Source organism: Portunus trituberculatus, chromosome 1, assembly GCF_017591435.1.
Source record: "Portunus trituberculatus isolate SZX2019 chromosome 1, ASM1759143v1, whole genome shotgun sequence".
NCBI classification, from domain to species: Eukaryota; Metazoa; Arthropoda; class Malacostraca; order Decapoda; family Portunidae; genus Portunus; species Portunus trituberculatus.
The window spans coordinates 4702748-4705247 of record NC_059255.1 but is presented as its reverse complement, the minus strand read 5'-3'; the positions used below and the strand labels follow the sequence as shown (position 1 = coordinate 4705247).

The 2500-nt window shown below is 36.2% G+C and overlaps 1 protein-coding gene across 4 annotated transcripts in view; it reads left to right on the top strand.

Moving 5' to 3' along the window:
• The window catches only part of LOC123513140, a 28337-nt gene that overhangs the window by 8630 nt on the left and 17207 nt on the right, over positions 1-2500 (top strand). For all 4 annotated transcript variants that reach the window (XM_045270174.1, XM_045270082.1, XM_045270272.1 and 1 more), the window contains one exon: positions 1664-1764. In XM_045270174.1, the coding sequence (XP_045126109.1) occupies positions 1664-1764 (101 nt within the window). The remainder of the gene's footprint in view (positions 1-1663; positions 1765-2500) is intronic.

The following is a 2500-nucleotide window of genomic DNA, read 5'->3' as shown; positions in this document are numbered from 1 at the left end:
ACCCTCGTTTTCTTTCACTCCTCGTTTTCTTCAACCTTTTCCAGTTTTCTTTGTTCCAGACCAGAATTTATATCCTGATTAATTTTTTTTTCTTTTTTCGCCTCAGAATATTGAAGTCTATGTTAATTCGTCTCCGTTTTCTGTTATATATCGCCCGTTTTCTTTTTTCCTTTAAAATTATCAGTTTGTGCTTAATTACATCCGTTTTCTTCAAGTATATGCCCATTTTCTTTATAATTCCTTGTTTTTTTTTAAGTCTTAGTTATTCTTTCTTCGTTTTCTCTTTCTATTCCCGTTTTCTTTGGTTGCGCTAATTTATATCCGTTTTCTTCAAATATTTACCCATTTCTTTCATAAATACAAAAGTCTATGGTATTTTAACTCCCATTTTCTATTATGTCACTCCCGTTTTCTTTGGTGCCATGAAGTGCTTGTTTGTTTCAGTATATTGTTTGTACATAGTCTATTTTATTAAGTCTGCGTATTTGGAACAGTATTTAGAGCAGTGAAGGTAAAAGATTGAACATTACCAACATTCTCATTATTTCCGACGTGCGAGGATTCTTCAACATTTTCCTGTAATGTAACCCAGACACACACTGCTCCACCCTACCTAGTTGTTCTGGCAGCCTTAATGTGAACTGAACAGCGATCCACCATTATTTTGATCACGGCTAGATTGACAGACAGTAGGCAACCGAGAGTCTTCCCGTTTCCTTCTCAAATTAATTACTTATCATTAATACTTCTTAGAGATAATATTTGCAAGCTTAATTTGAAGTGAACAGCGATCCACCATTAGTTTTGTCACGGCTACTTGATTGACAGACAGTAGGCAACCGAGAGTCTTCCCTTTCCCTCTCAAATTAATTACTAATCATTAATACATCGTAGAGATAATATTTGCAAGCTTAATTTGAAGTGAACAGCGATCCACCATTAGTTTGATCACGGCTAGATTGACAGACAGTAGGCAACCGAGACTCTTCCCTTTCTCTCTCAAATTAATTACTTATCATTAATACATCGTAGAGATAATATTTGCAAGCTTAATTTGAAGTGAACAGCGATCCACCATTAATTTGATCACGGCTAGATTGACAGACAGTAGGCAACCGAGACTCTTTCCTTTCCCTTCTCAAATTAATTACTTATCATTAATACTTCTTAGAGATAATATTTGCAAGCTTAATTTGAAGTGAACAGCGATCCACCATTAATTTGATCACGGCTAGATTCACAGAGATGACACACACACAGCAGCACAACACTTAAAGTAAGAAATTGATGTAAAAATTCTGAAAAAATGTGTATTATAGACAGACTGGCGGGGCGGATAGCGGGAATGGGAGTGTTTGTTTACATGGGTGTAGTGGAAGCCTCGAAGCGCACCTCAGGCACCACCAGAGCGCCGGGCGGGACATTGCAACATTCTTAAACTCAAAACAAGTTGGTGTGAGCAGATATGGATTAGTAAGACGTGGGTTACATACGAGGGAAGATTTATATAGCGAGTGTTTGTGTTTTAGCGAGGATGACCTGTATTTTTAACGCCATTTTCTCTTTATGTATATATTTTTGTACTTTTCCTTCACAAATACACAAGTTTACGGTATTTTGACTCCATTTTCTCTGATGCCACGCCCGTTTTCTTTGGTTGCAGGCGCGCCATGAACGGGGAGGATGACATTGGCTACCAGGTGGAGCTGTTTGTGTATGACTTAAGTAAAGGGATAGCCAAGACAATGTCGCCAGCGTTATTAGGTGAGTTTGGGGTCAATTAACCGTTTTCTATTAAATACTTGAGTCCTCCATTCAAATCCTACGTTTTTCATATTTTTTTCCATTTTTTCTCTTAATTATTAGAGTTCTCCATTAAAATCCCACGTTTTCTATGGTATTCTTCTCTCATTCTTCAATATTTTCTTATTTTTCGTTTTAAATAGTTGAGTTTTCTAATTTTTTCATGTTAAAAAGTCAAATTCCCCATTAAAATATCCGCAATACCCTCGTTTTCTATTGCCTTCATCCCAATTTCAACTTTTCCCATTTTCTCCGTACAATAACACTGTGTGGAATAATTAATCGTTTTCTGTTAAATATTAGAGTCCTCCATTAAAATACCCACGTTTTCTTTTGTCTTCACTCATCAAAGAACTGTTTTCTCATTTTTTGGAGGGTAAATAATTGAGTGTTCCATTAAAATACCCACGTTTTCTGTTGCCCTCATCCAAAATTCTGCTTTTTTTTCTGATTGATTGATTTATTTTATTTTTTCTTTGCGTTTAATAGTTCTCCATGAATATATCCACGTTTTCTATTGCTTTCACGCACATTCAACCATGTTCTGAGTGTGTGCGTGCAATAACCCTGTAAATCGTGAGTCCATTCATCGTTTTCTGTCACTTAAGAGAGTCCCCCATTAAAAATACCCACGTTTTCTATAGCTTTCATCTCACATTCAACCATTTTCCTGTTTCCGCGTACAATAACTCTACAA